Source organism: Sorex araneus, chromosome 2 (genome assembly GCF_027595985.1).
Source record: "Sorex araneus isolate mSorAra2 chromosome 2, mSorAra2.pri, whole genome shotgun sequence".
Taxonomy (NCBI): domain Eukaryota; kingdom Metazoa; phylum Chordata; class Mammalia; order Eulipotyphla; family Soricidae; genus Sorex; species Sorex araneus.
The window spans coordinates 356,063,795-356,078,477 of record NC_073303.1 but is presented as its reverse complement, the minus strand read 5'-3'; the positions used below and the strand labels follow the sequence as shown (position 1 = coordinate 356,078,477).

General features: G+C 53.6%; 1 protein-coding gene across 2 annotated transcripts in view; it reads left to right on the top strand.

Annotated features, from left to right (window-relative positions):
- ST8SIA5 (ST8 alpha-N-acetyl-neuraminide alpha-2,8-sialyltransferase 5) overlaps positions 1 to 14,683 on the top strand; it is a 62,128-nt gene that overhangs the window by 33,474 nt on the left and 13,971 nt on the right. For both annotated transcript variants that reach the window (XM_012932185.2, XM_004606105.2), the window contains 3 exons: positions 1,403 to 1,495; positions 13,067 to 13,153; positions 14,099 to 14,243. In XM_012932185.2, coding sequence (XP_012787639.1) covers positions 1,403 to 1,495; positions 13,067 to 13,153; positions 14,099 to 14,243 — 325 coding nt within the window. The remainder of the gene's footprint in view (positions 1 to 1,402; positions 1,496 to 13,066; positions 13,154 to 14,098; positions 14,244 to 14,683) is intronic.

The window sequence follows — 14,683 nt, the reverse complement described above, 5'->3', positions numbered from 1 at the left end:
TTTTTTATGCCGTTTGGAGGTTGCCATGGATGAAACCTGGAGCCACATACACATGTGAAGCCTGTACTCTTCCTGGGACACTTCCTCAGCCCCCTTAGGTCCTCCTGTCATGAGGCTTCTGGGAGATGCGGGAGAAATCTTTATCTGAAATCCGTGGTCGGGGCTGGAGAAATAGCACAGCGGGTAGGGCCTTTGTCTTGCACACAGCTGACCCGGGTTCTGATTCCCAGCATCCCATATGGTACCCTGAGCACCGCCAGCAGGTAATTCTTGAGTGCAGAGCCAGGAGAAACCCCTGTGCATCGCCAGGTGTGACCCAAAAAGCAAAAAAAAAAATTGTGGTCATTTTTTGGGCACAGCACCCAGCAGTGCTCAGGGCTTTCTTCTGGCTCTGCACTCAGGAATCACCTAAGTGATGAAGGACATTTAAAAATACACATTAGACCTCAGTTCAGCACTGTAGCACTATAGCACTGTCGTCCTGTTGTTCATCGATTTGCTCGAGCGAGCACCAGTAACGTCTCTATTGTGAGACTTGTTACTGTTTTTAGCATATCAAATATGCCACGGGGAGCCTGCCAGGCTCTGCCATGCAGATGGGATACTCTTGGTAGCTTGCCGGGCTCTCCGAGTGGGATGGAGGAATCGAACCTGGGCCTGGGTCGGCTGCGTGCAAGGCAAACGCCCTACCCGCTGTGCTATTGCTCCAGACTTCAGAGTGAACCTAATTTATCTCTGCAGCAGGAGGTGCTACTGACATTGCTTTATTACGAGCTGGAGAGACAGGTCAGGGGAATGGCGCTGACCTTGCATGTGGCTGACCTGGGTCTGATCCCTGGCACCCCAGATGGTCTCTCTGAGCACTATCAGGAGTGATCCCTGAGTGCAGAGCCCGGAATGAGACCTTAGCACTGCCAAGAGTGGCCCCCAAACCGACCAAACAAAAAGGGGAATGTGGCTTCACCGAGACCCTGGCCTTATCGGGATGCTCTGGCATGGAATGGGCAGTATCCCAGAGGTGTGAAGGGGATAGCTTCCCCTTCCCTAGGCAGTTGGAACAGCCAAGTGAGAGCCATCAGCTGCCTCCAGGACTGACCTCAGGGGACAATGAGAGCCAGACTGCACCCCAGGCTCGTCCGCACCCCTGCCACCATCCCTCCCCTCAGTCACCCAGTTGGAAGCAAACGTGCCTGTGGCTGAAGTGGGTTTATATTCCTGGTTGAAGGGAACAGGGCTCAAGCCAGGGGGTCCCCTTGATGAATCATCCACTAGTTGAGGGCTGGGTTGATCTGACCAGGATAGATACTAAAACCTCCTCCCTATTGCCCCAAAGAGCCCTGACAAACTCCAAATCTGGGGGTGGTTTCTTTGTGTGGTGACCCCTGTTCCTGTCGGTCCCCAGGTACTTCGAGTTTTACGAGGGTCCTCTTGAATATAACTCCACGAGATGTCTGGAGCTGAGGCAGGAAATCTTGGAAGTGAAGGTGCTGTCCATGTAAGTGGGGCCCATGGGCACAGTGCATGTGTAGGGTGGGGACATGGGAAAGGTTGTGGGGTGGGAACGTGGGGGCTGGGAGGTGGGAGGAAGTAGAACCGGGTGGATCTGTGGGAGGAGGCAAAAGTAGGTCTTATTTGGGGGGAGTTGGGGGGGCATTTGGAGAGCCCTTGGGGAGGAAGGCAGTGAGGACTGTGAGAGTTTGAGGACAAAGGCCACACTGGCAAGGTCACCTCTGGCTCTGCAGCCCCGGCTCAGTTACAGTGTCTGATTAGCATCACTGGGCGTCTCAGAGGGAAATCGAGCGGCTCTGAATGCGGTGCCTGAAATTCTGCCCTCTGCGTTCCAGAGCTGAGCCATCTGCCTTCTGGCTAGCAGTGTTCCGTCGTCATTAAGGATAGCACTGTAGCAGTGTCGTCCCGTTGTTCATCGATTTGCTCAAGCAGGCACCAGTAACATCTCTATTGTGAGACTTGTTACTGTTTTTGGCATATCAATACGCCATGGGAAGCTTGCCAGGCTCTGCCGTGCGGGCAGGATATTCTCGGTAGCTTGCTGGACTTTCCGAGAGGGACAGAGGAATTGAACCCGGGTCACATGCAAGGCAAACACCCTACCTGCTGTGCTATCGCTCCAGGGGTATTTAAAACATGACTGAAGAGGCACAGCATTTAAGTGATGCCAAGATGTTTGCTGTGAGTCTCCCCCTGCCCGTGGGCCCGCAGCTCTTTGTCTGCCTCCTTCCAGAAAGGCCACATGGCCTCAGGTCCCCCAGAGGAAACGTCTTTGCTTCTGTTGGGTGGTGGGGCCAAGGGCCACACCTAGTGGGGCTCAGGGAACAGCATGGCACTGGGGATCCAACCTGGGGCGCCCACATGCAGAGCACGTGCTCTGGTCCAGTGGGTCACTCCCAGCCCTTTACTTTTGTCCCTGCCCCCCTCGTCAGCAAATGACAGAAGGACCATGCTCCCTGGCTTCCCCAAATCAGCCTTTGGGAGAAACAGCTCACGAGCTGTATTTCTGTGGGGTGGGTGTGTGTGTGTGTGTGTGTGTGTGTGTGTGTGTGTGTGTGTGTGTGTGTGTGTGTGTCTACAGCTCTTCCCTGTTCCCCACTAACCCCATCCCCTGCCATAGACTGGCATCTGGCCCCCTCAGGAGAAAGCGTGCACGGCCAGGCTGGACAGGCCCATGGCTGTTGGAAGCAATTCTGTCCCGATGCGGGCCAGGTTACAGTCAAGCCGAGTCAGGTGCTCACATTGAGGCCTGACCCCCTGGATGTGGCCTCTGCCTGCTGTCCCTGTCCTCCGGGCAGCGGACGCAGCTCTGTTAGGTGTTTGACCTGATTTCCAGGTCATGGGTCAGAGAGATCCTAGGATCAGTATGACTCAGAACTCCATGCGAACTCTGAGTTTTGCCAACTCATCTCGGCTTCACTGCTCTGAGGCTTTCCTTCCCCTCCCCAATTCAGACACAACTCATGCGCGCTGGGAAGTGCTGAAGAGATGGGTAAGGTCTCCAGAAGCAGACGGCTGGTCGCAGGGGTGCAGTTTCGAAGTGCCCTGTCTATGTTCACCCTACTCCACACCCACCTTCTTCCCCAGAAGCCACAGGGCCATCATGCAGAGACCATGGACACAGCAACTACTGGACCACCCCAAAGATGAGACCAAATGCCCAGTGGGTTTTGCTGTGCTACCCACATCCCTGTTCTAACCAGGGGTCTCTGGACCCTCTCTAGGAAGAAGCCCAAGAAACTATGTGCCACCCTCGAGTGTTGGATAACATTGAGTTGTCCTTGCTCCTCTCACAGGGACCTTAAGGTTTATTGAGCCACTCCCACAACAGTGCCCCTCAGGCACACCCAATTCCATCAGGTACTAATAGTCCTATATTGCTTTTCTCTTTCCTTTATGTCATTTGTATGGACTATTTAGCAATGTCCTTTTTGTATAGACACAGGAAGACAATTGATGTTGTACTATGTAATATGGGAATTAAGGGCATCTGTATTTACTTGACTGAAGGCTCAGTTTCCCAGTTCCTAGCACTCTAAGAGCAGGGTCTTGATGAGGAACTGGATGGACCCAGGGCAAGCTGTGAGCTACCCTGGCATTGAAATGGGCCAAGCTAAGTGCCATAATACTTAACTATTTAAGAGCACAGTCATGGACAAACTCTGTCATGACCCAAAAAGAAGTAACTGAATAAGGAGCCTGCTGGGATTAGGAAGACTAACCTGGCCTGAGGACTATGGTCTGGAATATATAGTGAGATGTCCCCAGGAAGAGCCAACCTTTAAGCTTAAATATATCTCTTTAAGATATATCTCTTAAACTGTATCGGAGAAATTGCCATAGAGGCGGGGTGAGGACTGAGATTGGGGGGGTGGATAATGGGGACATTGGTGGTGGAAAATTTGCACTGGTGAGGGATGGGTGTTCAATCATTATATAGATGAATCTCAAACATGAAAACTTTGTAACTATATCTCACGGTGATTCAATATATATATGTATCTTACTGTTATATTATACATTATCTTACATTATACATATCTTACATTATACAAAATGACATTGCTAGAAATATTATAAGAAGTAGATATATTATGATGATTTAAATGAATTACTAGGAATTCACCCTGAGGTGAATTCAGCTGAGGAAAGGAGAAAGCAATTCATCCTGGATGGAATCCCTCCCTTGAGCGGATCTCCTCGTAATATGTAATGCTGAATCCTCAGATGAGATTTTTGTCCTTGAGTTAATTTCCTGAAGGAGAGCCTTTACATCTCTTTGTTGGTATGAGAATGTTCAACTCCGCCTTTGTGTATTCCTACCCTTTATGATTTCTATATAACTATGCTGTAAGGGGGACAAAAAAAGCCGGAACAAAATGTTGAAGATGGGACTAGATGTTTGCGACAAGAAGGTTGACGACTAGACTGTGAAGATTAGATGCTGAGGACTAGACGTTAGGGTCTAGAAAGTTGACGACGAGACGTTGAAGATGAGCAGGAGAACTGAGACTTTGGAAATTTGGGGATTAGAAGGGGAAGCAGATGACCATGATGACTTTCGGAAGTAGAGGAACTATGAGACTATGTCAAGATGAGGAAGAAGATATAACAAAAGAGAGGACTTTGAGGTCCACGAGGAGACTAGGATGATGGAACTGTGATGACCGGGACTACGACCAAAACAACGACTACAACTGCCATGACTGCGGTGAGGGGAGAGTCAGACAACCCCAGGGAAGAGAGAGAAATAAACCAACTACTGACCAGCCTGGGGATCCTCCTGTTTCGCTGTTTCCCCCGGACCTTCGTCCGTCCATCCACCGCCACCGTGTACCAGCCTGGGGAGGTGGCTCTCAGCTACTGAACGCTCAAGTCCTGTCCTGAGCACGAGTGCCCACCGTACCTTTTAAATTTAAAACTTACACCCGTGTCGAGCCCACCAGCCCTGGCTGACACACACCAACCAGAAAGGGGGAATGCCAGCGCTCATGCCAGAAGATGCTGTGGGAAGGGCCAGGGCAGGGCAGTGTCCGTATGAGGGGGCCAGACAGATGCCAGCCCAGGCAGAGCCTTGGAGGGTTGAGTTTGCTTTTCTCTGAAGGTCAGGGGTGTCCACCTGAGGGATTCAAGCAGGTGGCACAGCGGCCGTGGTGTGACTGGGGGTGGGGTTTCATTAGCTTCGTGGCAACCCAGACCACAGACAAGACTGGGATTGATGAACATGTAAGTGGGAGACCATGATCTGAGAGACCAGAATTCAGAGTTAAGGCCCTTCTGTGTGTCCGTGGGGGAACACTCTAGGTTGAGGACAAACATTTGTGTTTTCCAGGGGAAAAGAAAATTATTTTGGTGGGGGGTGAGTTTTGGACCACCTCTGACACCCTGGTTGAGGGCATGCGTATTCCAGGGCATGAGTGTATTCCAGGGGAAAAGGAAATTATTTTTGGAGGGGTGAGTTTTGGACCACATCCAGTAGTGGTCAGGACTTACTCCTGGCTCTGTGCTCAGGGATCACTCCTGGCAGGGCTCGGGACCATATTTGGTGCTGGACCAAAGCCCAGGTCTACTGTGTGCCAGGCACGCGCGTTCCCCACTATACTACTCTCTGCACCCTAAACTGTAAACTCGGGATATGCGAATATGCGAAGTATCTTCATGGTAACGGAAGGTCTGTGAGTTCCATACCTAGATCCTCCCCTTTGCATCACTGTCCACCAGTCTTGTTGCTATATTTGCCCCCCAAGGCTCATTGGCTAGGACCATCCTGACCCAGGGCCGCAGACTTGAGTGAAGAACTCACAGGCAGAGACCTGAAGTCCAGGCTCAGGTGTGGCGGGGCTGGTTACTCCAGAGGCCTCTGTCCTGAGCTTGCAGACGGCCGCCTTCCCCTCCATCTTCTCTCGGCCATCGGTGTCGACCCGTCCTTGTGATGTCATTTAACAACCTCTAAAGGTCTCCAACGACCTCTAAAGGTCTCCAAAGGCACGTTCTGAGAACTTCAGCACAGGAATCCGCAGAAGACACAGCCCAGCTCCCAGGGGTCCTGATGACGCCAGGGCTGGGCGTTCTACATAACATCCGAATCACGAGTCACATGTGTGATGGGGAAACCTCCTCTCTCGGCCCCATCCGGGCCTGTGGATTGATTTGGTGGGCTCGCCTCTCCTGCTCGCCTCTGCCTCGGATGCCCTTTTGGGCCTCTTCTGAGCTGTGCAACCCTCCCAGCTGCTGACCCCTCGGGCTTGGCACTGGTTGACCCATCACCCCTCTGGGAGTCTAGGTGCTGGGGGTTGAGGGGGCTGGGAGAGGGTAGGAAAGATGGAGGCAGCTCCCTGGTTATTCGTGCATCAGCTCGCAGAGATAGTGGGTGCCCAGAGTTGAGGTTCAGCTCGGGGTCTTCCAGGGCTGAAATCTGAGAGCCCGAGGCCGGCCCCTGCTGTGAGTGGTTCTGACAGCCCCGAGCCTCTGTGGGCTCTGCTGTGCCTTGGCCCAGACCACACCAGCGGCTCATGGAGCTGCTGAATCCGCGGAGAAGGCTGCATCCCTTCTGTGGATCAAGGGCGGGGGGTGGGGGGATGCTGGCTGTGCGCCAAGGCCCCGAAGGCACACGAATGCCAGCTGGCGTTCGGGCTGAGGAGACAGGCAAGGAAGACTGTGATTCACCGGGGGCTGACTCCCATCCCAAACTGCTCGCGTGGATGGTAAAAAGCAGTGGGCCGGAAAGTCCCCACTTGCAGAATGCCTCCCTCCCCGCAGGCCCAGGGGCCCGCAGAGTTGCTCTGGGGCGACACGTGAGGAAAGGGTGTGAGAGAAAGGATGGTGCTTGAGCTTAGTCCTGCCGGAGCTGTGTACTCTTCAGGCCTGGTACACCTGCAGACTGGCACCTGCCCTGCAGACTGCTCCACGGACCAGATACGCTGACCGAGCGCTAAAGCGTGGTTCCCGCCTTCCCACTCCCGCGTGCCCGTGTGCAGGAGGAGCAGTGATCTAAGAACTCTGCTTTCAGTGTTCCAGGAGTCCTCCCCTCCCCTCCTCCTTCCTCCCTTCCCCCTCCCCTCCCCTCCCCTCATTCTTCCCTCCTCATTCCCTCCCCTCCCTTCCCCTCTTCTCATTCTTCCCTCCCCATCCCTTTCCTCCTCCCTTCCTCTTCCCCTCTGCCCTTCCCTCCCCACTTTCCCTTACTCTCTCCTCTCCCCCCGTCCCTCCCCTCTCCTCTTTTCCCCACTCCTTCCTTCCCCTCCTCTCCCTCCTTCCCCCTCCATCTCTTATCCTCTTTTCTTCTTCCCTCCACTCCCCTCCCTACTTTCTCCCCTCTTTTTCCTACCCCTCTCCTCCCTCCCCTCTCTCCCCTCCCCTTTCCCATTCCCTCTCCTCTGTTCTCCTCTCCCTTCCCCTCCCCACTTTCTCCTCTCCTCCCTACCTTTCCCCTCCCCTCTCTCCCCTCCCTTTCCTTCTTTTCCCCTCCCCTCCTCTCTTGCCCCCCTACTTCCCTCCTCTCCCCCTACTTTCCTCCCCTCCCCCACCCCTTCCCCTCCCTTCCCCTCCCCCTACCCCCTCCCCTCCCTTCCCCTCCCTTCCCCTCCCCTCCCCTCCCCTCCCCTTCTCTTCCCTTCCCTTCCCTTCCCTTCCCTTCCCTTCCCTTCCCTTCCCTTCCCTTCCCTTCCCTTCTTGTCCCATAGCCTTTTCTCTTTCATTTTTAATTATGACACTGTGATTTACCAAGTTGTTCATAATACAGTTGTTTCAGGCATCCGGTGTCCAGCCAGTATTCCCACCACCAGTCCTTCTCTCCACCCATGGCCCCAGTTTCCTACCCACCACCCAGCCTGCCTCCTTACAGGCACTAGCAAATTTACTTCATATTGTTTGTTTCAAAGACAAATGGAATTATCAACACTTAGATCAGTAAGAGTCAATTTGTGATCATCGTTATAGCTCACAATGGTGTCACTAAAGTCACTGAGGATGTATTGGGATGCTTAGTGCTGGCTGAGCTTCTGTGTTACTGTTCACAGCCACTTTCTTGTCCTAAGCCTTCCCTGCCTCAATTTCCCCTTCTTTCTGGGGTGGGGACCCACGCACTGAGTCCAGTTCTGAGACCGAGAGAGAAGTGGAGCACCAGAGAGGCCCCGTGGGCAGGATTCTTCAGATTGGGGTGTTCTTTGTGCCCTGGGAGTCGGAGCCCTTGACTCGGACCCTGCCCTGGCCCCAGAGCAGTCTGCTGAGCGCGTGAGTGGCCGGAGGATGCAGAGGAGACCTGGAAACAGCCAACCATGGCAGGAAAGGAGGCAAATGAGGTCGTCATTATCACCTCCTTCTCGGTTGTTCCCATCTCTAGCACCAGGCTAGAAAAAAATCTGGTGACAGTGTGGGCCGCAAGCAAAAAGCCATCCGTGGTTGGTTCCACCCAGCAAAATGCGTTTGTTCTGATGCAATGAGAAGGGCTACAGGAAGCGCGTGTCTAGTGGGAGGCGCAGAGGGACGCTGCTCTTCCCCCAGGCGGGCCACCCTGACAAGCTTCAGGAGGACCCTTCTCCCCTCTGTGCGGGCTGGGAAGCATCCCCACTTCCCTTAGGACATGCCAAGTGTGCTCGGGCCCGTCTTTGCTGTGCTGATGTGCCATGCAAGGACACGCGTTTTTAGTCTCCTGATTGCGCTTACACCCGGATTTTGTGTCTGACTTTTCACACGTGCAAAATGTCCTGTTCCCCACCCCTCTTCCTCCGGGCCTTCCCCCAGCCCTGCTCCTTGGGGCTCTCAGCTGCTTCTCCTGCTCTTTCTGTCTGACTCTCAGCCATGCACGTAGGCTCTTTGCTCTCCATTTACCCACCACTCACGTGCCACACGCTCATGCCTGCTTTATCAACTCCCCTACGCCACACCTTCCCATTTTTCCCGGGCTGAGAGGTACAGCTATTTTTAGTTGCCCCGCCTGTGATGGCTGATTCTGTATTTTTGTTGTTTATTAAAGGATCTCCCAAGCAGTGTTGGGGAATTTGGGGGTGCCTCCTGGCAATTCTTGCCCACTGGGAGGTGGGTCGATGCAGTGAGGTACTGCTTGGGCCCTGCAGTGATTACCAGACCACACCGTTCCCCCCAGACCCCTGCCCCGCCATCCTCCACCCAGGGATACGTGGGGAATGCCTCGGTATCAGGGATCCAACTAGGGTTGGCCACATGCAAGGCTGTGCTCTCTCTATCCTAGATTCTATGTAAACACGATGTCCTTGAAGACTGCCGTTGGAATGTTGATGGGGTTTGCTCTGACTCTGTATAATGCTTTGGAAAATTACCCTGTGATGGGCTGGCAGGGTTATGATTGATTCCACTTTCCCGATGAGGAGACTGAGGCTTGCTGTGATGTATCCAAGGTGACACAGGTTGTGACCCAGGGCCAAGGCATGAGCACTTGGCTGCATGCAGTTCCCCTGCCAAGCAGGCCCAGGGGCCATGCCACACCCCGTGGGCCCAGGATTCAGGGTTGTCCTCTCCCGTCGACCTGCATTCTTCAACCTGGCCACACCCACACTCTGCCTCCTGCGTGAGGTTCACAGACCGACAATTACAACAAGTGGTAGAACAGCAGTTTTTAGTCTTTCTGCATCCCTCTACACCTGCCCCGATCCATGGACCAATGGCTGAAGACCACTGACTTAGGCTGCCCGTGGAAGGCGGGGAGAAGTCATAGATTTGTCACTCTGTCTGGCAGGATTTGGTGTCTCTATATCTTACCAGTGGGAAACCACTGGCTCCAGAGTGAGTCCCCGGCCCATGGTCACGTGGAGCTGACGGTCTCCATGAGGTGGTCCTCCACAGTGATCAGTGACTGACGCCTCATTTCTTTGCTACAAGAGTTGGAGGGGCTGGCCTGTCTGACCCTCTCATGCTTCTGGCCCTAATAACTTTGTCTAGAACAGAACCCCCTATTCTGAGATGCCTCTGAGAACTTGGAACAGGAGACTCACCCATAAAATTAAAGCTTAAAGGAAAGCCAGCAGGCTTTGGGTGGTCTAAAATAAGAAAACAGCAGGTCCAAAGATAGTATGGGAAGCCAGACACTGGCCTTCCATGCAGTTGTGGTGGCCAGGACCCAGGTTTGAATCCCTAGCATCACACCCTTGGCTCTGAGCACTGCCAGGGGTCACTCTTGAGCACAGAGCCAGGAATAGCCCCTGAGCACTGCTGATGTGATCCCCAAACTATGCCCCTCCAAAGAATGGAAAAGCAGTTACCAAGGAAAAAGGGGAATGCATTTGAGCTGCTAATAAGCCTGTGGGGGTAAGGTGGGGGCGGGGCAGGGGGTAGGAGAGAGGAGATAGCTTGGGGATAAGGATTCAGTGCTCAGGGCTGGCCCTGAAACAAGGACAAGGCACCATGTGAAAAAGGGAAGGTGACCATTGACTTCGTGTCACTGATTGGGTTCATTGAGTGCTGGATGTTTCCCCAGTGCCACATTCCGCAGACTCTGTTCTAAGAAGCTGGACCTAATGTTCTCTGTTCTAAGAAGCATTGAGACAGTGTAGAGAGGTAACATTCTATTTTTTTTCTTTTTAAAAAAAATTTTTTTGGGGGATGGAGCAATAGCACAGCAGGTAGGGTGTTTGCCTTGCATGCGGCCTACCGGGGTTCGATTCCCAGCATCCCATATGGTCCCTTGAGCACCGCCAGGAATGATTCCTGAGTGCAAAGCCAGGAGTAACCCCTGAGCACCACCATGTGTGACTCAAAAAGAAAAAGAAATTTTTAATTTTTATTGAATTGTAGGGAGCCATTTTACCTTACTGATCTTATCCTGTCACTATTTGTTTAATCACTAGCTAACCCCATGCCACACCTAGCAAAGGTTGCCACTCCTAATCTTACTGATCTTATCCTATCAGCATTTGTTTATTACTAGCTAAATCCCGTGCCACACCCTGCATTTCTGTTGGGGGTCCTGGCACCACCTCCTCCCAACAGGGAGGTATAAATACTGTAACTGCCATAGAATAAATGCCTTTTCTCCCTCCTCCGGGCTCTGCGTCTGTTCTTTCAGCTGCGCCCTACGAAGGGTTCTCCCTGCTGAACAGAACGAGACCTCCACATCGACTTCCACATTGAATCACTGTGAGATAGTTACAAGCTTTCATGTTTGGGTTACAATCTCACAATGATCAAACACCCATCCCTCCACCAGTGCACATTCCCCACCACCAATATCCCGGGTATACCCCCCCTTTCTCACCCTCCCCCTGCCTTCATGGCAGACAGTATTCCCCATACTCTCTCTCTACTTTTGGGCATTATGGCTTGCAGCACAGACTCTGAGAGTCATCATGTTTGGTCCATTATCTACTTTCGGCATGCATCTCCCATCCCGACTGATTGAGAGGCAACATTCTAAGTATGGACATGGCAATTGGCAACTTAAGAACGAATTTAAATTTTGTTATTGGGCTCCATTAGAGGGAGGAGGGGGTGTGGTGGCCAGTCCTTTTCCTGGGGGTACTTTGAGGCTCTCACACAGGGAATGTTGAACTTCAAGTAGCACCAAGCTTTGCAGATGCATATTTCACCATCCCCCTGCCCCAGAAACTATGATCTGCTCTTGAGAGGGAGCAAAGATGTGGGCTTATTGTGAACCCTCCTGTATGCCAGGGAAGTGGGGTGATCACAGGCCCACATAGTGCTGGGAAGCTGCCGATGCCCTTTCTGGGAGAACTGTGCTGGTCTCTGGGGTGAGCAGGTAGCAGGAATGTTTGAAAATGTGCCCAGGGTTTGTTTGCATTAACAAGCAGGGACCAGAGTGATAGTACGATAGGTAGGGCACTTGCCTCGCATGTTGCCAACCCGGGTTCAATCCATATGGTCCCCTGAGCACTGCCAGGAGTGATCCCTGAGCACAGAGCAAAGACTAAGCCTTGAGCACTGCTAAATGTGACTGAAAAACTAAAACAACACAAACATGGTAAGGCACATAGACACATAAATGATAGTCAGGAGGAGGAGGTGCTTATACCTGGGCACCTCACTAACAGGCCACACAGCTCCCCCGGGACAGCCACATGGGAGCACCAGAAATACCTCTAGTGTGCTGTGCGGGGACGCCTCTGGTATGCCTTTGTTGCTGCTACTGTTTTTTATTTTTTATTAATTTTTTAAATTTTATTGAATCACCATGAGGTAGAGCATCACAAAGCTGTTCACGATTGGGTTTCAGACATGCAGCACTCATCCCTCCACCAGTGTAAAATTCCCCAGCACCAATGTCCCCAGTTTCCATCTCCCACACCCCCAAACCATACCCACCCAGCCGGCCTCTATGGCAGGCACCCTCTCCCCTCTCTATCATTTTATTTTGTTTTTTTAAAATTTTATTTATTTTTTAATTTTTGGCGATGCTCAGGGGTTACTTCTGGCTCTGCACTCAGGAATTATTCCTGGCAGTGTTCGGGGCGACCATATGGGATGCTGGGAATCGAACATAGGCAAGGCAAGCACCCTAAATGCTGTGCAAGGCTGTGCAAGGCAAACACCCTACTCACTGTACTATCGCTCCAGCCCCTCACTCTCTCATTTTAGGCATTATGGTTTGTTGCTGCTGTTTTCAGTTGGAATGGGTGTGTGTGGGGGGGGGCGTAGGGGGTGCCAAGTGACTCAGTGCTGAGGATCGGACCTGAGCCTCGTGCTCCAACTTATCGAACTGTCTCTCCAGCCCCATCCGCAGGCTTTTGTGGGAGGGCTGGGCCAGACAGGGTGGGCAGGTGTAGGACTGGCAAGTGTCAATAATGTTCGTGCACCTGGTGGCCTGGCACTGGCCCTCATTGTCTGACACCTGTCACTGGCCACCTGGAGCAGGCAGGGCAGGTGGCTGTTTGGTCACCGGGTGGCTCAGGGTGCTGCTTCGGAGTTGGGTGCTGGCAGGAGAGCCGTCTGCAGGAAACAGCCAGGGCTGCTGAGGCCAGGGGCATCCAGAGAAGAGAAAAATGCAGGGAGCACCATGAAGTGGCCGTGGGTCAGGGGAGACGCATGTCTGGGTCCGACCTCTCACACGGTCTGTGTTCCCCTCCCCCAGGGTGAAACAGTCGGAGCTCTTCGACAGGTGGCGGAGCCTGCAGATGTGCAAATGGGCCATGAACATCTCGGAAGCCAACCACTTCAAGTATCTGCCCTTCTCCATCCTCCCAGGGCTGCCCTCGCTTCTCTCCACTGTCCCCCGCACCCTCCTTCCCCCTCGCCCTGGCGCTGGCCCCGGTTGGGCCCAGGGCAGGCCATGTCTCGGCACCCGGGCTGGCTGGGCCCCGTGTCCGGTGCTGGGCCGCATGTCCTCGCTTGCTCACCTCGTTGCTTCCAGGACTGTGATGGGCTACGGGGCCCCGGCGGCCCAGTCTCGGACCTCTTTCGCTGTGTCACTTCCTTCTTCTCTTCCCCGGGGAAGTGCTCTGACTCGGCACCGGGGGCTCCTTCCACCTCCCTGCGGGCCTGCACCCCGGGAGATCTTATTCTACTCCAGCTCTGACCCAAATCAGCAGAGTGTGTGCCCGCACGGCAGCAATGCCCTTCTTAACATTCTCCTGATTGGCGGCGAATCTACAGGCCTCTCTGCATCTGACATCCCTTATGTTGGGGTGTTCATTCAGTGCAGCTAGATCTGATTTAGGGGAACCTGGGAACACATATGTAATAACCCAGGTTTCAGCAACGCGGGTTAGTTGGGCCTTTTCCTCTCTCCCTTTCCCTTTTCCATTGTGGTTGTTGAGGCTGTGTGTGGGATCTAGAGAAGGAGGTGTCCCCGCACACAGGGCCTTCCGTGGTGGCAGGCTGAGATCAGCAGATGGTGAAGCAGCAGGGGGCGTCCTGCTGGCTCTGGCCCCCAGAGGCCGGTGTGGTCTGAGGGTGTGGGCGGGGATGGGGTATTTGGAGAGAAGCAGAGCTGCAGGAGGGGAGGAGGGGGCTGGGGCAGCTGGGCTGCCATGACGGGAGGCATGGGGGTGGGGTGGGGGAACGGAGCTCCCTGTCTCCTCCAGGGTCTACGACCCTTTGTTGTTCCAGGGGCCGGGCTCTGCCTTGAGTCATCAGCCTGTCCCCATCTGTCTTCTGCCGGCAGGTCCACGCTGTCCAGGTGCTGCAATGCCCCATCCTTCCTCTTCACCACACAGAAGAACACGCCCCTGGGAACGAAGCTCAAGTACGAGGTGGATACCAGTGGCATCTTCCACATCAACCAGGAGATTTTCCGCATGTTCCCCAAGGTTGGTCTGGGGGCTGGCAAGCCAGGGCAAGGGTAGGAGCCAGTATGGCCTGGAAGAGCAGCTGGAACAGTGGACATCATCTCTCAGGCTGAGAGCAGCACCCTCTGGGGCTTCTGGGGGCCTCTCGGTGATGGCCCTGTGGCTGTGATTTCAATAACTTCTGGAGAGCGGGTGGTTGTCCGTTTCCGGCTCTGTGGTTGCCAGTTTTCATTCTTTCCTGGCCTGCAAAAGGCATCCTGGGGAAGTCTAGGAAATAATGAAGCACTGATCTTCTACCCCAGGGATGCAGGAGAGCAAAACCCATACATTCAAAGGCGTGTGACCCTAGAAATCATAAACTAGTATGAAGCAAGGCACCAGAAGTCTGATGTGGTACAAGGCAGACTTGGGTGGTCCCTTGTTCCACAGTCTCTGTCTCTCTGTCTCTGATGCTGGCATGT